At 48.5% G+C, this 22,452-nt stretch overlaps 2 protein-coding genes across 6 annotated transcripts in view; one reads left to right on the plus strand and one right to left on the minus strand.

Annotated features, from left to right (window-relative positions):
* Positions 1–8,879, minus strand: part of SLC15A4 (solute carrier family 15 member 4) — a 28,580-nt gene extending 19,701 nt beyond the window's left edge. Inside the window, exons 1-2 of the mRNA XM_023647329.2 lie at positions 8,291–8,879; positions 2,514–2,809 (exon numbers count right to left, since the gene is read on the minus strand). Coding sequence (XP_023503097.2) covers positions 2,514–2,809; positions 8,291–8,815 — 821 coding nt within the window. The 5' untranslated portion in view covers positions 8,816–8,879. The remainder of the gene's footprint in view (positions 1–2,513; positions 2,810–8,290) is intronic.
* Positions 8,880–8,971: 92 nt separating this feature from the next.
* The window catches only part of GLT1D1 (glycosyltransferase 1 domain containing 1), a 100,522-nt gene continuing 87,041 nt past the window's right edge, over positions 8,972–22,452 (plus strand). For 2 of the 5 annotated variants that reach the window (XR_011441396.1, XM_023647333.2), the window contains exons 1-5: positions 8,972–9,105; positions 9,612–9,725; positions 9,833–9,878; positions 14,322–14,523; positions 16,865–17,047. Coding sequence is in view for 3 of the 5 variants with exons in the window: in XM_023647333.2 (XP_023503101.2) it covers positions 17,004–17,047 (44 nt within the window). In the remaining 2 variants the exon portion in view is untranslated. Of the gene's footprint in view, positions 9,106–9,611; positions 9,726–9,832; positions 9,879–14,321; positions 14,524–16,864; positions 17,048–20,551; positions 20,876–22,452 lie in introns of those variants that run through there. The other 3 variants (XM_070275519.1, XM_023647331.2, XR_002809801.2) reach the window with 3 other exon arrangements.

Below are 22,452 nucleotides of genomic sequence, written 5' to 3' on the forward strand. Positions count from 1 at the left end.
GCTATGTGCATTCTCCCGGGAGGAGGGCCACTGGTTCTCAGATTCTCAGCTCAGAGGTCTATGTCTCAAAAAAGGGTTAAAACTATTTCCACTCTGGTCTGATGAACTGAACAGATATTCATGGATTCCTCATTTAAAATCAACATTAGGGGCTGGCCCGGTGGCAGAGCAGTTAAGTTTGCATGTTCTGCTTCTTGGTGGCCGGGGGCTCGCCGGTTCGGATCCTGGGTGTGGACTTGGCACTGCCTGGCAAAAGCCATGCTGTGGCAGGCGTCCCGTGTATAAAGTAGAGGAAGATGGGCACGGATGTTAGCTCAGGGCCAGTCTTCCTCAGCAAAAAGAGGAGGATTGGCATTAGTTAGTGCAGGGCTAATCTTCCTCAAAAAAAAAAAAATTAATTAAAAAACAAATCAGCACTAAATCATCTTCAAAACAGACATCAACCTAGACCAAAAAGAAACAGGCAGTCGCCAGACGAAATGAATGCCAGAAATAAGGAAAATGCTGGATAATGCTGGGCTTCCTTGGGCTTCTGGAGCCGACCTTCTGTGAAAGCATCCTCATTAAGAAGTTACCATCGACCAGGTGTTAACCCTGGGCCAGGCGTCCTGCTAAGAACATTGCACACAGCTCACTGAGGCCTCACGATGATCCTATGGGGCGAGTCCCTCTCCACTGTCCAAAAGGAAACACACGTTTGGCAAGGTCACTAACCTGCCCAAAGTCACAAAGCCTGGACCTTGTGCATAAGGAGAGCACAGTTTGAGAATTCTCTAGACCACTGACTTTTCTCCAAGCTAGTCGTTTTTTCCTTAATTGTGCCAAAGAAGACCTCCAAAAACAAACCTAAAGGGAAATCAGAGTCCTCAGTAAATGGAAGCCCAAACCGTCCTCACCTTGCCCTTTGTGCATTAAAACCCCCAAATGTCCACAATGCAACGGCACTTCTTGCAGAAATGTCTACCGGGTACCACCCACACAGACATGCTGAAACTTTAAGGGCTGTTCCTTCAAAAGGATGTATTTTGCTAATGGGTATTCTGTCCACAGAATAAACCTCCAGAATGTGAAACCCTGCTTTTCCTAACTAGAATAAGGCCCGGGAAAGCACTCGCGCCTGCTGCTGAGGCTGTGCTGATCTAATTTTTAAGAAGCCTTTAGTGTGGTCTCACCACATGGAGTTTGGAATTCTGAGGCTGAATGCCACACTGACCCATCAGAATGTCCAGGTCAACCAGGACAGTTAGGAGATCTGCGGGAACCCCACGCAGGGACAGCTGAGAAACCAGACATTTAACCCGGAGCAAAGGAGCAGGGCCATGAGTACTGTTTTGGTACAGCTGTAAATCTACAAGGAAGGAACATTAGACATTCATCACGATTCCAAGGACATAAATAAGACACGTGCAGAGAAGTCACGAGGAGGCCCATGTAGGGGCTGGCCTGCAGAAGAACATTCCAGCAACTGGTGCCATCCAACAACAAGCGTGCTGGACTGAGAGGCAGGCAGCTCCGCATGGCCGAGTAGCCAACCTCCGGCTCAGGGACTAACTGTCCATCGATAATGCAGACCCCGATAAAAATATTCCCTGAGCAGGTTGACTACTAAGGATCCCAAGGGCTTTTCTGGGGTGATGAACATATTCTGTACCCTGACTTCACGGTGCTTAATCCCAGAACTGCACAGCTAAAAGAGATGCATTTTACTACATGTAAATCATACTTCAATAAAGAACAAAAAGCCTCCGAGGTCCCTTCTTGGGCTAAGTTCTGGACTTTTCTTTACTAACCTGCACCTGGGGTAACCAACTGTGTGTCACGGTCTGCCCAGGACTGTGGGACTCCCCGAGGAGGTGGGGGTTTCAGCTTGAAAACCACAGTTCGTGGGACTGACAGTGCTAAAACAGGGCAAGTCCTGCACCAATTTGGATGATGGAGTTACCCTACCTGCATCTCAAAATTCTGCTACTACACCCTCTGTCAAAGAGCAGCTGAAGTGACCACTGCATACCAGGGCCCCTGCTGACCCCTCCAGCGCTGACCCAGAAGTGAGAAGCAGCAGCTTACTGTAGAAGAGCACGGAGAGGTACTTACAAAGTAAGCAACTGCTTGGTTTTTCATTCAAATAAATTCCACAGCTTTTTAAAATAACAAGGAAATGTATAGAGTATGATAGTGTCTCCTCTGTGCCCTCTGCAGACTTCTCTTCATCATCTTTCTACAACCAAGGGGCTGGGGCTTCCACCCGTGCCAGCGGTGCGAGGAAGGTCAAGTGCAGGTTAAAGGTGAGAAGCACCAGCTGCGATTCAGGCCACTGGTCTGTCCTTATGACGGAGACGACAACCTCCACCCGCCTCCCTGAGCCAACGTGAGGTCAAAGGGTGAGACACGTAAACCACTCAGCCCAGAGCGCTGCACATAATAAGCCACACGACAGACACGGGCTAGAACTTCATTTATAGCGACGAGCAAGTCCTATCAAATGGAGCCTGTGATAAGAATTCAGCACTCACCCACTATGGCCGCATTCTCCAACTCGCTTCCGGGGGCGGCACGAATAGGCCAGTATCTTGAACACATCAGTAAAGGCGCTGCCATCGGGGGGCTTGGTGATGAAAAAGCCCTGGGCACAGAGGAAGACCACAAAAGAGATGCCGATGCAGACAGTGGGGATGAGGTAGCCGCTCACAAAGCCCACGTTCTGCTGAATGTAGGCAATGCCTCCGAGCGAGACGATCGCTCCCAGATTGATGCTCCAGTAAAACCAATTAAAAAACCTCCTTGTGGCTTCTGGACCTCGATCTTTGACCTAAAATAAGAGGGAGGGAAAGACTTAGAAACGTGTGGTCATCTTCAAGGATGAAAAATTTATGCCATGTTTTCATATATATGATACATTTTTTTATACAATTACTATTATCATCACAGTCTTTAAGAAATGCAGCACAATCAAAATGCAGTTTACAGATACATTCAAGGGTCCCCTGATGAAAAAACTGTCCTACACTTTTAATTATTACAGATTCCAGGTAGTGTTTCTCTTAATTATGCTTAAATCCAACACATCTGAGAGAGTTTCTCAAGGACCATCTGTGAGCCACCTGCTTTGGAAACACCTGGAATGCTCCCTAAAAATAAAGATTCACAGGACCCACATTCCAGACCTACCTACTTATCATCTCTGGAGCTGGAGCCCAGGAATACGCATTTTAAACAACTTCCCAAGGGATTTCTATTCACAGCTACATAGTTCCACGCCTTGATAAATCTGAAGCAAAGAGGAATCCACAGACAGAAGCTAAAACCACAAGCTATTTTTAGATTAGGAAGGCTATCGATGCAATCAGGAGAAATTCTGATAAGGATAGAGGTTCCTGGAAGGCTCCCGAACTTAGACAAACACAAGCAATTTCTAGGTGTACATTCTGCACAAAACTACTTAAATGGAGTCCATCGTGTCGGCGACAGTGACGTGGAGCCGGGCGCCCCATCACTCCCATTCCCACCTGGATCTGCACATCACATGGACACTGCGAGTGGGCGCTATACTAGCCAGAGCCATTTCTGGTCAGTTTCATTTCATAAATTTTTAAACAAACTTACTCTAAAGGCTGATGCTGGGTCGCATACAAAGACTGCCTAGTCTTGCTGTCTTAGGAACTTCTGCTGTCTTGTCCTTAAGTTACAGATTATGAGAAGGCTGAACAATTTCCGTGCCAGTGACAGATCTGAATTCTGATCCACAGGGCAATCTCCTCCACTAAAGGACAAAGGAAGTTTTCAATGGGGCCAAAACAACGAATTACGCAATATAAAAAGCATCCTTTCAGCGCTCACGTTACCTGATATGACATTTTAACCTATTTTTTAAGATTAAAGTACAACTGTAAAATACACAATCAAAATCCTGTGCTCCTCAAAAAAAATTATGTTTTAATCCAAAATGATTAAACATCGCTACTGTGTTGGCAAGTAATATGCTTTAAGTAATTATATGGTAACCACCACCTTGAACTAAAAATCTGAGTTTTAAATAAACCACATGTTCTGAGGGGAGCTTCAACTTGTCTCCTACCTACTGAACAGAGGCCCCAGACCAAACGCTAGCATGACTACCGAATAAACAACCTCTCCTGAGAATTTCAGGTATTTCTGAGACAGACAGTTCTTCACGGGGACACGATGCATTTAAACCACTAAACTGGACATATACACGGTATCCTGTAGACGGACCAGAAGCAAGAAAAATTGTGAGCAGAGGAATGGTTACAGAGAAAATATAACTAAAGATATAAAAATGAGTACTTGGGGGATGGAGGCAAGCTTAAAAGGGAAGAGGGCCAGTGAATATGATATCTAAAATTAACACAGACTTAATTTGCCTATTAAGTGAACTATCTCGGGGCCGTTCCATTATCGGCAGTGGCACTGCACACAGCATCCTGGGTAAACTTGGCAGTCAACTTGTTTGAACTCCCAAGAGTAATTCACCAAAATCACTTCAAAAACCTAAGCCTATTACTAAGGCCCTAAATAACCACAGACCAGTGATTCTGTGTAACAAATGGGAAGCTGGCTCGCGTCAACTGCAGATCACATGCCTTCAGGCCCTGGCGGCGGGCGCAGCCATCCTGGCGTACCAGACACATTACATCACCATCTGCACAGCTGCCTGGTGCCCGAGGCAGCCAAGGGCAAACAGGCTCTTCACGTGACTGGTCAAGACACCCTGCAGTCAATCCACAGGAGAAGAGTGAAAAAGAGCAGAATTGTGCACAGAGAGTCAAATAGTTGGCTGATTCGGAAAAATTCCTTAAAATGCACACGAGTGCAAGTTTTTCTCCTCTAGAAAAAAAAAATGTATCGTTTGGTTCCTTTATCTGTAAAGTAAGAAGTTTTTTTTTTCTTTCAGTTCACTATTTCAAATACGCACTCCATCCAAAAAGAATGACTGTGACCTTTGAAAAACGTTAAGCACTGGGGGAAAATACGGGGCTGACAGGATTTACATCAAAATAGATCACCCTTGGAATTTTCAGCTACTTAATCATCTTCTTTCAAAAGTCAGCCCAGGCCTCCTTCTCAAAACTGCACAGCCTGACCTCATCTATCTCTCACTCAGAATGTTTCCTAAAGGCCCCACACTGGAGGCGGAGATGAGAACAGAGAAGCATAAAACGTACTGTAAAAATACAAGTAGATTTACTTAAAATGAGAAGGGCTAGGAGTCGACTAACCCGTCCTGAAGAACAGCTCTGGCAGGCTTCAGGCTCAGAGCCACACCTCCCTCCAGGCAGCAGCCAGCAACCCTGGAGGGACCACCTCGAAATCCCCTTCAGAGACCTGCCAGCACCCTGGCATAAGGGTACTAACGTTCTCCTTCTAAATGTGTTTTCACTGAGATACAATTCATATACATACTAAAAAATTCACCCTTTTGAAATGTACAACTCAGTGGTTTTTAGTCTATTCATAGCTGTACGATCATCAGCACTGGGCAAGTCCACATTCTCATCACACCAACAGGAAATCCTGCTCCCTCCAGTCACTCCCATTCCCCCCCTCCCGACCCCTGGTGACCACTGGTCTTCCGGTCTTCATGAGTCTCCCTGCTCTGGACACGTCACGTAAGTGAAATCATATAATACGTGGTCTTTCGTGCCTGGCATCCTTCACTCGGCACGACGTTTTCAAGGTTCATCCACGGTGGAGCACGCATCAGCGCTTCCTTCTTTTTACTGCCGATGAAGGACTACACCTGCTCTACCCACCATCAGTTGCTGGACATCTCCCTAACTTTTCATTTAAAAAATCTTAAACTTATAGACAAGCTGACAGAATAGTACAACATACATTCTACACCCTTCACTTAGATGCTCAGTTCTTTTTCTTTATATATATATATACGAAATACTCTTTTAGACTGAACTATTTAAAAGTAAGTGGCATCATCTTTCACCCCAAAGATTTCATCATGAATGTCCTAAAAATAAGGCCATTCTTCTCATGACCACAATCCATTATCACACTCAGGAAACTTAACATCAGTGCAATTTTATCTAACGTGGTCTATAATCAAATCATCTCAACTGTCCCCAAAAAATGGCTTAAAAAAATTGGGGATCCAACCACGAAGCACAGATTGCATTTGGTTGCCAAGTTTCTCTAATATCCTTCTTTTTTTCATTGCAATGCTGTATTTAAAGAGATCAGACCAGTTACCTTGTAGAACAGAGCATTCTTTTTATGGCCACATTTAATTACGCATCAAGAGTGCATATTCTGCCATGCATTCTAGAAAACTTCTAGAGGACCATTCATTCTTTTAAGAAATATTAATTATTCATCTCTCATCTTCTGGAGTGCACTAACTTTTAAGTCACACTGCCTGGGTCCAAACCCAGAGCCCTGGCTGGCTGTGGCCCTGGGCAGGTCAAACCCTCTAAGTCTCTGTTTCCTGTAAAACAGGGACAATTACAGGACGTAAACTGTTGTGAGGCTGGGATAAGATAGTGTAGGAAGAGCAGTGGGTACACTCGGGCAAAACAAACACTCATACCGCCCTTCGGTCACGTGGCCTGGTCTTTAAATGGAAAACCGTGCTCCTAGTGTGGTGTCTTCACTGTGGTGTGTGCCCCTCCCCCATCCCCGGCCCCCAAGCCAAAGCCTCACACCTGGGCCGTCAGATCACAGAATGCCCATCTTGGCGCAGCAGTTACATTACAGATTAAGACATACCTGGACTCAAACACTGGCTTGACCACTCACTACCTATAGGACAAGGAAATAACCTCTTTTTGCATCTGCATTTCCTCATCAGGAACACCAGTGTAGGACTCACATGAGGAGCTCAAATGAGTTCAAGTATGTGACACACATTCCGTCGTACAGAGAAGGAAGAATCCAGGACATCAGGCAACTATTACTGCCAACATCATTAGAAGGTGTAACGGATAGCCCTACACAGGTATGGTTAAAGCTCAGATTCAAAGGATGGGCTCTTGCATCCTGGCTCAGTCATACCAGCTGTGTAACTTTGGGCAAATGATTTAACCTCTCAAGCCTCAGTTTCCTCATCTGTAAAATGAGCACAATAACAGCAGACATGTCGTGTAGGCTAACAAAGTACTTAGCACAGGGCCTGGTGCATAGGAAGCTCTCAGTAAATGTTAGCAATCACATGGGAATTTAGCACAAAAACCTAGGCGTTAGCGCCCCTATTGCTCATATATGATCTACCAGCAATTCCTGCCCACTATCCCTCCATAACTCCCCCTAAGGCCACCCACTCCACGTCCACTGCCTACATGCTAGTCCAAATCTCTACTCCTCGCCTGGCCAGTGACACACACCCCTACCTGGCACGCCTGCTGTCATCACTTCCCACACCACCTAGTCCAGGTCACAACTACTCAATTCTGCTACTGTGCTGTGAAATCAGCCTTGATGTGGCCGATACGTAAACAGGAGTGTGTTCCAATAAATCTTTATTTAGGGAAACTGACATCTGAGTTTCATAAACTTGTCACAAAATATTTTTACTTTTATCCTCCCATTTAGAAACCTAAGAACCATTGTTATTCTTAGCTTGTGGGCCCTCCAAAAACAGGAAGTAGACCAGATTGGGTTGGCAGGCCGCAGGTGCCAGGCCCCTGTGCTGGAAACACTATCAGATCCTGTTACTCCCTTGCTCAAAACCCATAAGGCCTACCTAGTGGATTCAAATCGCATCTCGAACTACTTTACGAGCCTTAAAGGACCTGGCTCCTGCCTGCCACTTTTCTTCCCAGTTCTTTTTTCTTGGAATATAGTGGACACACAACGTTGGGTGAGTTTGTGGAGCGAATACGCGTTGACTTGATACGTTTATGTATTGCAACATGACTGCCACTTCAGCTACTACAGTAGCAACAAGGGCGCCCCTCTCTTCCCTGCCCCAGGGCCTTCGCACCTGCTGATACCCCACCCCCAAAGTTTCTTTGACATCCTTCAGGTCTCCGCTCAAAAGGCCCCTCCATAGGAAGGAAGACCCCTCTATTCGCAGCCACTCCCGTCATCACTTTCAAATGGCCCTCTCCGTAGAAAGGAGGTCAGGCCCCCTCGCCACCATCCGCGTGCCGCGCGCCTCCCCAGCGCCTATCCCAGCCTGTCCCGCTCGCGTTTGGATTCACGCGTCCGCAGGCCTCCTCGGTCGTGGGCACGCAGCCCCGGGGCGGGACAGGGGCCGTCCCCTTGCCCGCCCGGCCGGCCCGTGCGCCCCGCCCCCTGCGCCCCTGCCCCGCGCGCTCACCTGGTCGGCGCCGAAGGGCGTGATGTTGGCCTTGACGGCGCCCACGCCCAGGCCGACGAGCGCGAGCGCGGCCAGCACGGCGGGCGCGCAGTAGCGGGTGGGCGCGTCGGCGCAGGGCGGCGCCGAGCAGTTGCGGAGGCGCGTGGGGCGCTGGGCCCCGCACAGCGTGGCCCGCGTGGCGGGCGAGGCCAGCAGCGGGAAGGCCAGCATGCCGAGCAGGTAGAGCGCCAGGCTGAGCAGGATGGCGCGCGCCCGGCCGAGCCGCGCGTCGGCCAGCCAGCCCCCGAACGGCGACACCAGGTAGGTGAGGCCCATGAAGAGCAGCAGCGCCTGGCTGGCCTGCGCGCCCTCCCAGTTGAACGGCTCGCCGTTCAGGAACAGCACGAGGTTGGCCGTGACGCCGTAGAAGGCGGCGCGCTCCAGCAGCTCCGTCAGCAGCACGGCGCCGCACGCCGCGCGCCGGCCGGCGAACGCCTCCCGCCGCGCGCCCAGCAGCGGCGCCCGCTCGCTGCCCGCGCCCTCCATGCTCCCGCCGCCGCCAGCTCAGCCGATCTGCCCCGCCGCCGCCGCCCTTCTCGCGATACCGGCCCAGCTGGCCGCCTCGGCCCGCCCCGCGAGCGGCCCCATTGGACGGGCCCGCCGCCACCCAGCCCGCCGGGGACTTCCGGTGCCGCCCCGGAAGTCTGGCCCGGCACCTGCTTCCGCTGTCAGTGGGGCAACATGGCGGCGACGTTACCGATCAGAGGGTTTCAAAAGCGAAATCTGAGCCCGGCTCGCCGAGGTTTCAGATCCTCGCCAACGAAAACCGAGATTTCGTACGGTGCCCTCGGCCTCTGCCTGCCCTCCAGGCTGACTTCCTAAGGCAGACCCTGCCCCAGCCCCCTGCCTTGCCTCCCCGGGACGGGGTGTCCCTGCCTGGGCACTGTTGATAGGGGGACGGACAGTTGTCGTGGTGGCTGTCCTGTGCCTTGTAGGACGGTCAGCGGCATCCCGGCAGCTGCTTTCCACTAGATGCCAGCTCCATTCCCGTCCCCTTGTGACAACCAACAAGGTCCCTAGACATTCCCGAGTGACCCGTGGGCAGCAAAGTCGCCACCCCCTCCCCCCCGAACCTTTTAACTAGAGCAAGCCAGGCTCAGGGCCTGTGTCACTGTCACATGCCTGGCTTCCTGTTTTCCTTCATCCCTCAAGTGTTGACTCCTTGTAACGAGCATTTCTTGACCAGCCCATCGAAAGTAACCCCACCCCCATCCCATTGCCCTGTTTTAAAACGTTTTTCCAAGCACCTGCCAGTGTTTTGTTTATCTCTTTGTCTCCTCAGCTTGTACCAGGTCCCCACAAGCGTAAGGTTCATGGTGACAGGTTCTTAGGTGTCTTGTTCCTGGCCACGCCCCCGCAACTACTGACAGAGCCTGGCACGTGGTGGGGTGGAAGAGTATCCTCCAAAAACGGCCCACAGCATGGCTTCAGAAACTGGGCTGATTGAATTAGTGGGAGACTCTCTTTTTTCTTTCCTCCATCCTTAACTCCATCTAACACCAGGATGGAGCCATTGCCTGGGAGGCAGACTTGCTGGTGGGGCGTCTGGGTAAGTAGTCCCTCCAAAAAGGCTTGAAGTAGCATGTACTGTTAACTTTTCTATTTTCCTAAATGTCTGACTTCTAGACTGGTGCCTAGCTCGGTGCCAGCACAGGCAGTAGATAAATATTTAGTATTTAAGGAAAGAATAATTGATCCAGGTCCAGAACAGGACCTTCCCCACTCCATCCATTAATGCTGAGCCTCTCTGGCTGTCAGCTTAAATGTCACTTTCCTGATCCAAATTAGATCAGATCCTCTTTTTATAGGTCATTAGAGCACCCTGTGCTTTTTGTTCAGAGCACCCATTATAATTTATAATTATTTATTTTGTGAAATGTGTCTTCAAAGCTGGGAGGGTGAAAATCTTGTTTGTTTTGTGCACTACTGTGTTCCTAGAATCTGGCACAGCACCTGCCAGTGATAAGTCTGTGTGGAATTAACTGAATGAATGAATGAATATTTGTTGAATTGTAAAGACAGAAGAATACTTTATGTTCACTTTTTTTTTTGAGGCTTATATGATGTTCCACAGCATATGTTTGTATTTTAATTTCACTAAAAAGCTAGCTCCTCAAGATTCCTGCCCAGGATCACACATCTGGTAGACAGCAGGACTCATACTTAAATAAAAGGCTTCTAACTAGTTCCCACTGCAGTGCTGCTTCCACACTCTAGCCGGTAGATGAGACAGAACCTGGGAGTATTTGCTCCAAAACTGAGAGGACTGACACACTCAGGCAAAGTGCAGAATAACATTAGCATTGAACATGGAGTGAAAGGAAAGCATTTGACTTGAATCGTGTGATGACTTAGTCCTGAAGCCCTGTCCAGTCCAGAAGGGGCGTTTCCCGTGTCGGCAAACGAACTCAGTTGGATTGTCTCCGTTAAGAAGCATAAAGCTAAGTGAAGGAAAGGGAGGGGAGGCAGTTACAGTGTTTAGGATGTCCCCTGAGACATTTTGAGCACTTGTTCCTGGTCCTTAGGAGATCTGCTGTGCACTGCAATCTCTGGTACCCTGAGGTTGCAAAACAGTTCAGCAGGCAGAAATGTTTGGGTTTGGTTGCAGTGTTTTGGAAAAAAATGAGCCAAAACCATATACTGTACTATTCCATCTCTTATTAAATGTCCAAAATAGGCAAATCTCTAGAGACAGAGTACAGACTGGTGGTGTGGTTGCCAGGTGCTAGGGGGATGGGAAGATGGGGGAGAGACTGCTGAAGGGCCTGGAGTTTCTTTTTCTAGTGATGAAAATGTTCTAAGATTGTGGTGATAGTTGCACAACTGTGTGAACATAGTGCAAACCATTGAATCATACATTTTAAATGGGTAAACTGTATGGTATCTGAATTATGTCTCAATAAAGCTCTTGCCAAACAAGCAAAAAAAAAAGTGAGCTAACAGTTAAAAATTGGGAGGTTTCACATATAAATTTGGATTCCCTGCTGCTCTTGAAAAAATAAACAAGAGCTCTGGCAACAATGGGACTTGTGCCTGTCTGTTACACCAGTGACCACCTCCCACCCCGGTTTGAACCACACCTCTGGCATTTATGCCTTTGTGTATTCTTCATAGCTCACAGTGCCACAGGGCTGGGTCTGTGACCTGCTTTGGTGAAGAGAAGGTGGTAGCAGTGTCCCTGGGCCAGGTCTGGGCCTAAACCTTAAGAAGTTCAGGAAGCTTCCACGTTTGTGCCTGGGAGCCCTGAACCACCATGTAGGAAGTCCAGCTACCTTGCTGGAGAGGTCACATGTGGAGGGAGAGTTTGCAACTACATGGAGAGGGGAGTCCCGTTGCCCCAGCATCCCAGCCACCCTGCCCGCTGAATGAAGCCATACAAATAACCATCAGCAAGACCAGCAGAAAAACTGCCCAGCTAGCCTCAACCCAGACTGCAGAATTGTGAACAGCTAAAATAGTTATTTTAAACCACTAAGTTCTGGGGAGGTTTGTTAACGCAGCCTCAGGGAATGAAAACACAGCTGCCTCCCCCCACGGCCGCGATCTGCTGACCAGGGAGCAGCCATCATCTTTAGATGTGGCACGTGCTTTCTAGCTTATACACATCCTCCCTACTCTCTGTTGTCTTATTAGAATAGAGAAATTATTCTCTGTATCTGCTCTGTCCACTGTGGCAGCCACTAGCCACGTGTGGCTACTTGAACTTAAGTTAGTTCAAATTTAGTAAAGTGGGAAATTCTGTTCCTCAGCCACATCACCTTCGTTTCAAGTGCTCAATAGCTGCATGTGACTAGTGGCTACCACACTGGACAGCACGGTGTAAGTCAGGCCAACATTGCGGAAAGTTCTGTTGAACAACCCTGCTCTATACTAATGTGTAATGGGCACTATTGATTACTTATTCAGCAGCCGCACCCTCTTTCTCCTTCCAAACAGAATCCTGATTCTATTCAGGTATTTATTCAGGTGCTTATTTGTCGTCCTCACCCCACTTCTGTCCCCCAGCAGCTACCTCTGTGGCTCAGGAGAAAGTACCTTCATCTTCATTTCTGGATCTAACTAGTCAAACCAGTGCTAGCTTCTCATGCCTCTTCACAGCGACCAGTTCAGGAACACAGACTCTTAACTATCAGAATGTGACATTCCCCTGGGGCCCAGGAGAGAAGGAGGGACATAATTGGCACAGCCAACCTAAAGGAAAGGACTCTGATTTCACGACCGCAAGAGAGAGACATTCTTCCAAACAGGGCACAAATCAGGAAGCCTGGAGCCCTCGTTGCTGGTGGCTATTTCACAACCATGCGATGAAGCAGTTTAGGACGAAGCCAACTTTGTTGATGGCATAGTAGAGAACCAGAGAGTAGTTAGATAATAAAAGATAATAAATCTTACGTTGTTTAAGCCACTGTCTTGGGTTTTCTGTTACTCGGAGCCAAAAGTCAGCTATCGTGATTCTACCAAAAACTGGGAAAATGAAACAAGAGGGGCAACCTGGTTTTCTCCTCATGCCTGGCCTAATTTGTCTTAGAGTTTTTTGCCTGGCCCCTGTAATCAGTGAGTTTGCAGCCCCTGTACTGTACCCCAGTGATTGTATAGCTAAGGAACTGATGTAAGTTGACTCTCACCACTTTACTTGGCATACTTGTAATACACCCCTGTTCCTGAAAATAATTGTATGAGTCTGTCCTTTGCACCTAAAATAATCAAATAAATAATGACCCGACTCACACAGCAGGCATCCAGGCATAGGGAAGATTGTCTTACAAAGTACAGTTTTGTGGGTAGCCTCTTCACCTCGAGGGCCCTCCGGGAGAGAGGACATTACTGCAAGGACACTTGTAGTGTGGACTAGAATTGGAAATGTGCTGTGTGCTCTGAAACGCAGGGCCTTTCCTTCCGCATCACCACCCTGTCCCCTGTGCCTCGCTTAGTGAGGAGAGCTCAGAGAAGACGCTATCTCAGGGAATGAATCCAGAAACTATTAGACTGAGGCCATTTCAGGGGCCGTATAATTTCCCCGACTTTTTTCATGACATTTCTGCTTCTCGTTTCACGTCTGCCTTGCTCACCCCTTGCTGCCAGACAATTGCAGCTGCTTACTCACAGTTTCAGCTTCCTCAAAATGTTGGTTTCCAAGTAGCCATCGTGGACTTTCTGTGCCATCTGTACATCACTCACACCGTCACTCAAATAACTGTTGAGCAACTACTCTATATGTCACAACAGCTCAGTGTCAGCTCTCACATCCAATGCTTCTGCTTTTCTGGTTTCCCAGTTCCCTGCAGAGCACCTCTGATAGGCCCAGCTCACCTTTGTGCATCAGGCCATGGCGTAAGTCATTGGCTATTTTAGAGTCACAGGCTGTGTCATCCATCTGTTGACTCTCCTTGGGTACAGAGAGTTGTCATAAATTCTGTTTATCTCAGGGAGTCCCTGTTGCAACATTTCTACCTGGCTGCAAGTAATCTTGGTAGAAGCAGAAAATATAAGAAATGAAAACACAGTCAACTAGTGGAATGGAATCAGGTTTTATATTCTTGAGCCCAAAGTGAAGAAGGCACCCTAACCTGCCTTAGTGTGAACTAACCCAGCTCTCAGAATGACTCGTGCTTTATTTTTACAAAGGATGTGAGACTATCTGGCCAGGAAGAAGGGTTTTCATTTGACTTTTTTCAAGCACTCGTTTTATTTGACCCTTGTGAATAGCAACCTCTACTTCTTGGGTTCTTTTCCTCCTGTGTTTTAAAAACCCACAAGACATCTGCAAAAGTGGAGCATTCACCAATACAAGGGGAGGTGGACAAGGGAGGGAGGGAGTGAAAGAAAGTGAACTTCTGCTTCCTCCTATTTGAAGAAGCACAGGATGTTCACAAATGTGGGACCACACCTAACTGCTCTGTTTTAACCACCACTTTTATACTGTCTTATAAATATCGTGATACTGCAATCATAAAATAGATAATTGGCAGTTACCAGTGTATTTGTGTTTTAGATTAGGCCTTACAGGAAGGATCAGTGGAGATGAATACAAAGGACAAGAATTAAGGCACATACATGAAATAATTCAGCATTTGATAATAAAGGCATTTCCAATCCATGGGGAAAAGAATGGACTATTGAACAAATTCTGTTGGAATAAGCGACTGAACATGTGGGAAAATAGGCTTCACATTTCATGCCAACATAAATTCCAGGTGGGTAAAATATTATCATGGAGAAATCAAAAATACAAAAGCATTAAGAGAAAATACTGGCAAATGTGAACTCTTAGGGAGAGGACTGCTTTTCTAAGGCTAATGCTAAAGCCATGAGGGAAAACATTAATTGATTTGACTGCATACAACCTTCAGACTTATTTGTATAAATAATTGCAGTTGAGAGCAAACAAAAAAACTTTGAAATACATATGACAAAGTTAATGTCCGTATTTTATAAAGAGTTCTAAGGAATCTCATGAAATTTATTGGGTACACATCCAATCCATAAAACTGACAAAGTGAATGTACTGGCCATGTAGAGGGCAGCTGCCCTTTGGTCCTCCTCAGCATCTATCCCTCCTCTGGTGACAGTGCCTTGATTATGTTGGTTGATCAGTGCTCCCTGTGGTTCAGGTAGGACTGGCTGGTCCCCTAATCCAGGAGTGGTCATGTGACCTAAGCCTGTCCAATCAGCAGTAGTCCATCTATTGAGCTGGAGTGATTGGCTCAAAGGTGGACATGTGACCTAAGTTGGTCCAATCAGAGCTGATCCCATGACTTATTCTGGGGTGACCAGGAAAAACCTGATTCCTCTTTCAGCTGGATTTGTAATTATAAATACATGAGCCTGGAGTTGTCAGGGCCATCTTGTGGAACCCAAGAATTAAGCAATCCAGAAGACAGTAGAGAGAGAATTTGCTTCAAGAAGACGTTTTCTAGGTGTTGGTTTTGACCATGCCTTAAAGTAGCTTTTTTCCTCGAAATTTCAACTGTCAGCTTATAAGTTCTCTTTTTGATTAAGCAAATGTGACTTTCTGTCACTTGTAATTGAAAAAGTCCCAACTAATACAAGCAATACATACACTTCTATGCCCATACACAGAGAAAAGAAAAAATACAAATGGCCTTCATGGAAAAAAAAAGTCAAATTACACCAATAATTTTAAAATGCAAAAAGGACAGACATGTTTGTCACTTGAGCAAAAAATGCCCAGTCTTGGCAATGTTGTGGGAAATGAGCTCGCTCACAAATAACCAATGGAAAGGTGAATTGGTGCAACCTTTCTGGAGGGCAATTAGTCATTTGTATCAAAACCACATTCGCCTACACTTTGTGCAATTACATTTCTAGGAATTTAAGAATGTGTGCAGAGACTTAGTATAAAATGTTCATTGTAATGTTGCTTAAAATAGCAAAAAGATTAGAAGCATCAAAGATGTACGATAAGAGATCATTGATTAAATAAATTACAGCATGCTCATACACTGGAAGTACCATGTGGTTATTCAAATGATATTGTAGAAGTAAGATTCTCAGGAGGAAAAGTACTCGTGATATATTATTGTATTAGTTTTCTATTGTTTAACAAATCACAACTTTGGCGGCTTCAAACAGCAGGCATGTATTAGCTCACAGTTGCATGGGTCCGAAGTCTCGGCTTGGCTGGCTGGGTTCTTGGCTCAGCGTCCCCCAAAGCTGAAAGCAAGGTGTGGGCTGGGCTGAGGTCGCGTCTGGAGCTCTTTCCAGCTCCTGTGCTTGTGACAGAGTCTAGTTCTTTGAGGTGGGGACTGAGGTGCCCATTTCCTTGCTGGCTGTCAGCGGGGGCTGCTCTCAGCTTCCAGAACCTGCCAGCATTTTATGCCACGTCCCCCCTTCATCCTCAAAGTTAGGAACAGAGAGTCTCCCTGACATCAAATCCCTCTCCTGCTTTGACTCTCTCCGACAGCAGCAAATGCCCAGTCCCTTTATTTAGTTATTTATTTGAGGAAGATCAGCCCTGAGCTAACATCTACTCACAATCCTCCTCTTTTTGCTGAGGAAGACTGGCCCTGAGCTAACATCCGTGCCCATCTTCCTCTGCTTTATATGTGGGATGCCTACCACAGCATGGTGTGCCAAGCGGTGCCGTGTCCACACGCGGGATCCTAACCCGTGAACCCTGGGCCGCTGAAGCGGAACGTGCACACTTAACTGCTGTGCCACCGGGCCGGCCCCCATGCCCAGTCCCTTCAAAGGGACAATGATGAGTGAGACTGACCCTGCATGATCCCCCTGTCTTGCAGGCAGCTAATTTGGGAATTTAATCACATCTGCCAAGACTCTTTGCAGCATCGCCTGGCTGGGAGTTTGACTGAATCACTGGGAGAAGGCATGAAACAGGAGGGAGGAAATCTCGGGGGCCGTGTTAGAATTTTGCTTACCACGATTATTAAGTAAAAACGAACAAATTACAAAAATATGTATGTATAGAATGGTCCTATTTTATGTAACAAAATGACAAACATAAACCAAAACTGAATACAAATCAACAACAACAAATATCCTGTGTCCATACAGCAGAGCCAAAGAAACACAGTAACGAGTCCACGCTGCCTCTGTCACTTTGGGGCGATGTCATCCCTTCTTGTGTCTCAGTTTCTTCTCCTGTGAAGTGGCGAGAACAACAGACCCTGCCACCTGCTCGGGGGGAAGCTGGATGGAGGAAGGCTGTGGCGTGCCTGGAACACTGCCACGCACGTGGTGAGCTCCCAGTAACATGACTATTGTGATTACCTTTATTTAGAAATTCTGGAAAAGCTTGAAAACAAAGTATTCATACTGGTTATCTCAGGGTAGTGGGATTCTGTGTGATTTATAAATTCTCTTTATCTGTATGTGCTAAACACATACTGCTTATGTAATCAAAATAAATTAAAAGTTTAAAAGAACAAATGTGGGCCTCTGCAGACAACAAGATGTTACTGGGAGCAGTTATGACATCTTCCCTTTAGTAAACCTCTGCTGTGCCCAGAGTTGGACCTGCGTCCCTTGCATTATTAGAAATATGGAGCCTGATGGCTGCACCAAATGCGGTGGGGCTCACGGGGTCAGTCGGCAGCCATGGGGATCTTTGGGATGAGCATCCTTGTGCTGAAAAGTTAAGAACTGGGTGTGCCAAGCCATCAGCACAGCAGGGGGAATTAAAGGCCTGCTTTCTCGCCAGAGGCTCGAAGGTAAAACCACTTAGTTCTGGTTGACTTCCTCATGTTCCTTAAGCAAGACTGGAAGGAACTAGTTACTTTCAGACCAACAGCTTTTTTTCTATTTGGTCACTTTCAAGTGCTGTCAGTGAAAGCCAGGAAAGGAAACCTAAGCAGGCACGAAAGCCACAGGTCCCTGTGTACCTTCTTCTCTGTGAGGCTTTCTCTTCTCTTAGACACACACACACAGAGCATTCGTAGTTCCTAGGACTGGGGAGAGGAATGAGGGTGCAACAACGGAAAACTCTGCTTCAAACAAAGAAGGAGAGCATCTCACTGATTAACGCCAGGAAAGCAGAAAAAGAAAAAAAGGTGTCAAGTGTTGATTTTCATCACAGAGCCATTTCCAAAGTCCATGTGCCCTCAAGCGCTCTCCCTGGAGAATGCTGTCACTTTTATTACAGGGTAGAGAATATAGTTTCACTTTCCGTGGTGCTCAGAACTAGAGAAATAGCCTGAGCAAATACTATGATCAAGGAAAAAACAGATCTTGCTTTACATATATTTTAAGACCCTTATGCTAGAAGCATCTGGAGAGATCTCATAAGAGCTGCCGACAACGTTTTCTGCTCTACCGCCCCCCGCCCCATAGTTATTTCTACATCATTCCACGATAACACGTTTGTCTTCGTGCTCCCCTATATTTCCTACCTGGGAGAATCATAAAAGACTCCATCAAAATGAGCTAATTAACTCTGATCCTGTTTATACTTTTTCTCGTTTTACAAATGGGTAACCTGAAGCAACAAATGGATAAAGTATCAGGCCCCAAAAGATATGTCAGAATCTCTCACCTTATGGAACAGGCGTATTCCAGAAAAATCAAATAACAGTGAATTTCAGCTTAGCAAATCCTATTGTAGCACTGACTACCATTAGAAAATCAGGAATGCAGTGTCATAGGCATAAAATCTCAACACAGTGCAAATTCAGTGATTTTATTTAATTCCACAAACTTTTACCGAGCGCCTTCCCTCCTCACAATGTTGTCCCAGGCAAGCGGAGGTTAGAGCCTGGAGTGAGCTCACGCCCCAGGGAGGGCCGACTGCTCGGTGATTATAAAGCAGAACGGGGTCAGTCCAGGAGAAGGGACAAAGAGCCATACGGGTAGAGGAGGTGGGGAGCAGTCCCAGATGAGGTGATCAGGGGCCTACATGCATGCAGCTATCTTTGAAATGGGCCTCTGCAGTGGGTTGAGTGGTGGCCTCCAAAAAGATATGTCCACATCCAAATCCCTGGGACCTGTCATCTCTTAGTAACCCCCATTTAATTCAGGGTGGCAACGTGCCCAGCTAACACACTGCACTTCCCAGCTCCCTTGGATGGAAGATGTGGTCATGTGCACAATAAGATAAAGGCATAGGACTGTGTGAAGTTACAGGAGCCCTTAAAATGAAATGCACCATTTTGGCTGCACCATTGTTGCCCTTCCTTCCTGGTGCCTGGAATGTGAAGGTGATGAATGAGGCTCCAGCAGCTGTTGTGTGCCTTGAGGCCACTTTGAGAATAGAGGCCAAACATTGGGAAGCTGGAATAGAAAGAGAGAAGTCTGGGTCCCTGGTGACTGTGGAGTCCAGAAATAAACTTCAACCTCTTCCAAAAACAGGAATACAGATTGAGAGCATAAAGGAGTTAAAGTGAGCCTTCAGCCACTGTGGAACTGGAAAGCTCAGGTCCCATCTGTCAAGTTAATTAACAAGGAGGCCATTAGACGGATGTGGCTCTAACCCTGACAGCCTAAGTAAGCAAAGTAAAATCTAAGCCTGGAAATGACTCAAGCTGATGAGACTGGAACCTAAGGACCACCTGTCACACACAGCCAACCGGGCTTGAAGCCATAGCCAATCAGCAATCTCCTTGCCTTACTTCTGCCTTTTCTCTATAAAAATCCCCAGCTCTGGGGGCCGCCCCGGCCCAGTGGTCAAGTTTGCACCCTCTGCTTCAGTGGTCCAACATTTCACCAGTTCAAATCCTGGGCGCAGACATGGCACTGCTCATCAGGCCATGCTGAGGCAGCATCCCCCATGCCACAGCTAGAAGGACCCACAACTAAAAAAAATACACAACTATGTATTGGGGGGCTTTGGGGAGGAAAGGGAAAAATAAAATATTTAAAAAAAAATTCCACAAGGCACCTTACCTGCATTTAAAAAAAAAAAACTCGGCTCCTGTGGGTGGAACACTCCTAACTACTTCCGGTTTGGTGCTGCCAATCGGAGTAGAGTTTTGCTCAAATAAACTTGACATTTTTTATTTATTTATTTGAAGATGATTAGCCCTGAGCTAACATCTGCTGCCAATCCTCCTCTTTTTGCTGAGGAAGACTGGCCCTAAGCTAACATCCGTGCCCATCTTCCTCTCTTTTATACGTGGGACGCCTGCCACAGCATGGCTTACCAAGCGGTGCCATGTCCGCACGGGGGATCCAAACCGGGGAACCCCAGGCCACAGAAGTGGAACGTGCGCACTTAACTGCTGTGCCACCCGGCTGGCCCCATAAACTTGAAATGTTTAATATGCCTCAGTTTATCTTTTAACACACCTAAAGGGAGGCGGCTATGGGTGTGATGGTTTGCTATTGCCGGAGCTTTCATTTTTCAAGATATACTAGAAGTCCCTGGTGCTGGTACCCACGGGAGCGATGCTGGCCACCCTCGAGCCCATGGGAGTCCACCCTTGGCCTCCTCTGGTCCCTGTGGGCTGGAATCGGCAGCCAACCCTAGTGCTGGCCCCTGTGGAAAGGGACCTGAAGGAGCAATCTGCAACCACCCCTGGTCCCTGTGTGTGTGGCGAAGGGAACCCGTAGTCAACCCTAGTCCCCGTGGGAGGAGACCTATGGTCACCCGTGGTCTCCATGGGCAAGGACCTGAAATCACCTCTGGTGCTAGTCCCCATGGGCGCAGACCCACAGCCACGGCTGGTCCCCGCAGGAGCGGACCCGTGGCCACGCTTGGACCCCATGGGGAACCATCTCTTCTGGTTCCCATGGGAGGGGACCCGAGGAACCACTGGTGCTGGTCCCGTGGGAGCAGACCCCCGACTCCTCTGGTCCTGGTCGCGTGCGAGCAGTCTCCCGCCCCCGACCCCCCACGCGCCCCGCACCTCCGCCACCGGAACCAGCAAGGGCGGGCGCGGCCTCGCAGCCGCGGGAGGGACTGACCGAGCGCCGCCCGCCGCCCCGGGGCTCGGTCTGCATCCCGGCCTCCGCCCCCGGGCCTGGTCGGCGGCGGCGGGGCGGTCGATGGCAGGGCGGCGGTGGCATGCGGCTCCTGTTCCTCGCCGTGCTCCGGCCGCACACGGGCAACGCCGTCACGGCCGAGCGCGTCCGGTAGGTGGGCAGGTGCGGACGGCGGCCCGAGCATCCGCGGCGCGGCCGGGGGCGGGGACGGGGGCGCGGGGCTGCTCAGCCGGGCCTCGCCGCCGCGCCGGTCCCCCGGAACCGCGCGCCTAAACGGACGGGCCAGCGGGGCGCGGGGCCTGCAGGAGCGCCGAGGGCGCGGGGCGGAGGGGCCGCGGGAGCGCCGAGGGGCGCGGGGCGAGAGGGCTGCGAGAGCGCGGAGGCGGTGCGAGCACCGGGGCTGCGGGAGCGCGCGGAGGTGGCCAGGGGAGCGCGGGGCTCAGCGCCAGCCCGGCCCCCCGCCCCGCCCGCGTGGGACGGTCCTCACGCGCCCCAAAAGGCCGCTCGGGTTGTCTGCGGGGATCCTGCTTACGATCCGGAACTAGGGCCAGACAGCCTGGTTGGCGCCGCAGAGGCTGCTCGGTGCTCTCCACGCAGATCGTGGCGTGACTGCCTTCATTGATGCTATTTATTGGGAGCGCGCTGGGTTTGGGCACACAGCGACGAAAAACAAAGGCGGGTCTTCATGACCCTTACATTTCCGTGGGGACAGGAGAGAGAGAAAAAAAATACGGATATATACGGCGACATGTATATTTATATACGACAGGGAGAGGGGGTGCTTGTGCGCCTGCGCTGTTTGAGGCGGGATGCTCCGCTGGGGGCCTCCCTGCCATCCCTTCCCTAAGTGTGGAGGAGGGACCTTGAAGCTCTCCTGGGGAGAGGGAGCGTCCAGGACTTCCAGGCAGAGGGTGCAGTGAAGGCGCCACCCCTCCTTGTCTGCCTGTGCTGGAGTCCCTGGACCCTGCGTCCAAAGGCGCCTTCCGTCCCGCTCCAACCGCTCCCTGTGCCCTCTTCCACCTTCCCCTCTGGTTATCTTCTTCTTCATTTTTTTAAGTTCATTTTTTTTTATTGCGGCAACATTGGTTTATAACATTGTATAAATTTCAGGCGCACATCATTGTATTTCTGTTTCTGTGTAGACTACATTGTGTTCACCACCCAAAGGCTAGTTACCATCCATTGCCATACACATGTGCCCTTTTACCCATTTGCCCCCCCCTTCTCCCCTGGTGATCACCAATCTAATCTGTCTCTATGTGTTCCTTTCTTGTTTTTTATCTTCCACATATGAGCGAAATCATACGGTATTTGACTTTGTCCCTCTGACTTATTTTGCTTAACATAATAGCTTCAAGGTCCATCCATTGTGTCACAAATGGCAGGATTTTGTCTTTTTTATGGCTGAGTAGTATTCCATTGGGACTTAGGTTGTTTTCAAGTCTTGGCTATTGTGAATAATGCTACAATGAACATAGGATGCATGTATCTTTTCCAATTAGGGTTTTCACATTCTTTGAGACATCACCTCACACCTGTCAGAATGGCTATACTTAACAAGATGAGAAATAACAAGTGTTGGAGAGGATGTGGAGAGAAGGGAACCCTCATGCACTGCTGGTGAGAATTCGAACTGGTGCAGCCACTATGGAAATAGTATGGAGATTCCTCAAAAAATTAAGACTAGAAATACTATAGGATCCAGCTATTCGGCTTCTGGGTATCTT

Source organism: Equus caballus, chromosome 8 (genome assembly GCF_041296265.1).
Source record: "Equus caballus isolate H_3958 breed thoroughbred chromosome 8, TB-T2T, whole genome shotgun sequence".
Classification (NCBI taxonomy): domain Eukaryota; kingdom Metazoa; phylum Chordata; class Mammalia; order Perissodactyla; family Equidae; genus Equus; species Equus caballus.